Source organism: Meleagris gallopavo, unplaced genomic scaffold, assembly GCF_000146605.3.
Source record: "Meleagris gallopavo isolate NT-WF06-2002-E0010 breed Aviagen turkey brand Nicholas breeding stock unplaced genomic scaffold, Turkey_5.1 ChrUn_random_7180001845042, whole genome shotgun sequence".
Classification (NCBI taxonomy): domain Eukaryota; kingdom Metazoa; phylum Chordata; class Aves; order Galliformes; family Phasianidae; genus Meleagris; species Meleagris gallopavo.
In genome coordinates this window covers 1-2,070 of record NW_011113299.1, presented here as the reverse complement: position 1 = coordinate 2,070, position 2,070 = coordinate 1, and the positions used below count along the sequence as shown (strand labels likewise).

Here is a 2,070-nt window from a genome sequence, read left to right as displayed (position 1 = left end):
GATGTGCCATGCCTGGCTCCCGATGCTGTCCTTCTACAGGAGTGTGTGCACAGTTGAGACTGGAAGCATCTGGCGGAGGTGTGCGAGCACCTGGGGAGTCCGTGCGTCTGTCCTGCCGGGGAGCCGGCTTCAGCTTTGGAAGTTATGTTGTACTGTGGTACCGTCAGGGACCTGGTGGCTCTCTCAAGTGGCTGTCCTACATCAGCACCAGCTCATATACGAGATTCAACTCTGAGGTGCAGGGTCGTGCCTCGGTTTCTCGTGAGGATTCCCAGTCTGTGTCCTATCTGTCTCTCCGCGCCCTGCGCCCACACGACTCAGCGCACTACTTCTGTGCGGTTGACACGAGAACAGGAAATCCTGCAGAGCTGTAACAAAAAACCTCTTCCTAGACACAACCATGATTATGACTTCAAGAGCCGCAGGGCTGGCAGGAGCTGGAGCTGCTCTGGTCTGCTCCTGGACAGTGAGGTGTTACCACAGCACACCACAGATGACCCTGTTGTTTCTGCAAGGTCTCCTTTCACTTTGTCACTCCTTTCGTTCTCCTGAGTCACAAAAGCAGTGTTGTAACCTGAGGACTATATTCAGCATATTTCTGTTCACCAAATCAGCTTGGCTACATTGCCCACCTTCCTACCTGTTGCTGGTCTGCGCCCGCTCTTGTTTTCTTTCCTTCCTTGGGTACTTAAAGCACTTGGGCACTTCTAGCAACCGTGTTGCTTGTTTCCATTAGCAAATACAGTGACCTTGTATCTGTCTCTGTGAACCTAGCAGTTGGCGAGTATCAGGAGCCTTTCAGAGTGATGTAATCCAACAAATGGCATCTGCAGTGTTGCAGGGCAATCTGAGATCCTGCAATGTAGAAACGTTACTCTGAAAGCAGTGTCTCCTATTTGATTCCAGTGAAGCTTCCACAGTTTCAAAGTGCACAATAACACTATTTCATAGAGAAGATTCACAGCGCAAGACTTTTAGCATAGTCAAGACTATTAGCTATGCATTCTCACCAGTGATGACGAAGATCCTTCATTTCATGCTGGTAAATACCTGCACCAGGGGAGGTGAACCACAGTGTCATGTTGTGCTGACATTGTTGTAGCCCACACAGTACAACTCTCATCAGCCCAAAAAGATGAAAGTCCAAAGGTGCCATACATACCTTATATCATGGTTGTGGCAGGACTGTTCAGCCAAAACTGTCAGTGGTCTTCATATTGGTATGGAGTGAGGCATTATCATACTGCAGGATGCCTTCTCGGGCCTGACTCTGGAGGTTTGAGCATTCAGCATTGTCAGCACTGAGACGGAGCATTCTGAGCTGATGGATTGCCTGGGTTCTAGTAAATGCTGAAGGATCTCCCCTCTTCCTATCCCAAAAGACAGTGCACATCACTATACCCACAGAGGGTTGTGTCTTGAACTTTTTCTTTGGTAGGGAATTCTCATGTCACCACTCCATGGACTTTGGCTCTTTTGACTCTGTCTTACAGTTGTGACAATATGTTTTGTCACTGTTAATGATGTGATTTAGGAAACTGTCACCTTGAGCCTCAGATGGGTTCAGTTGTTCCTGACAAACTTGTGCACACTTTGTTTTCTTACTAAACAGCCCCAGTACCATCAGTCAGCACCACATCCAAACGTTTTTTAAACACATTCAGGAATGGTGACTCAACCACCTCCCTGGGGAGCCTATTCCAGTGCTTAACAACCCTTTCTGTAAAGACGTTTTTCCTGATCTCATACCTACACCTCCTCTGGCACATCTTGAGGCCATTTCCCCTCGTCCTCTCACCTGTCACCAGTGAGCAGAGACCATCCCCACTCTCGCTGCCACCTCCTTTCAGGTATTTGAAGAGAGCAATTAGGTCTTCCCTCAGGCTCCTCTTCCACAGACTGAACAGCCCCAGTACTGACGTGCGGAATCAAACTCTGTAACCCAAGTAAGATTACAAAGCAGGTACGGTTTATTCAGTGCTGCACGGACGCCGGGTGCAGGGCCATAGATCCGCCGAACTTGCACACCGTCTGGAAAAATCGTGCTACAGATATAGGCTGAACTAATAC

At 48.6% G+C, this 2,070-nt stretch overlaps 1 gene segment (V, D, J or C); it reads left to right on the top strand.

The window, feature by feature from the left end:
* Positions 1-8: 8 nt before the first annotated feature.
* On the top strand, positions 9-374 carry LOC104915696. The segment is given in 1 exon segment: positions 9-374. A coding segment is annotated over 1 exon segment (366 nt).
* The last annotated feature ends 1,696 nt before the right edge of the window (positions 375-2,070 follow it).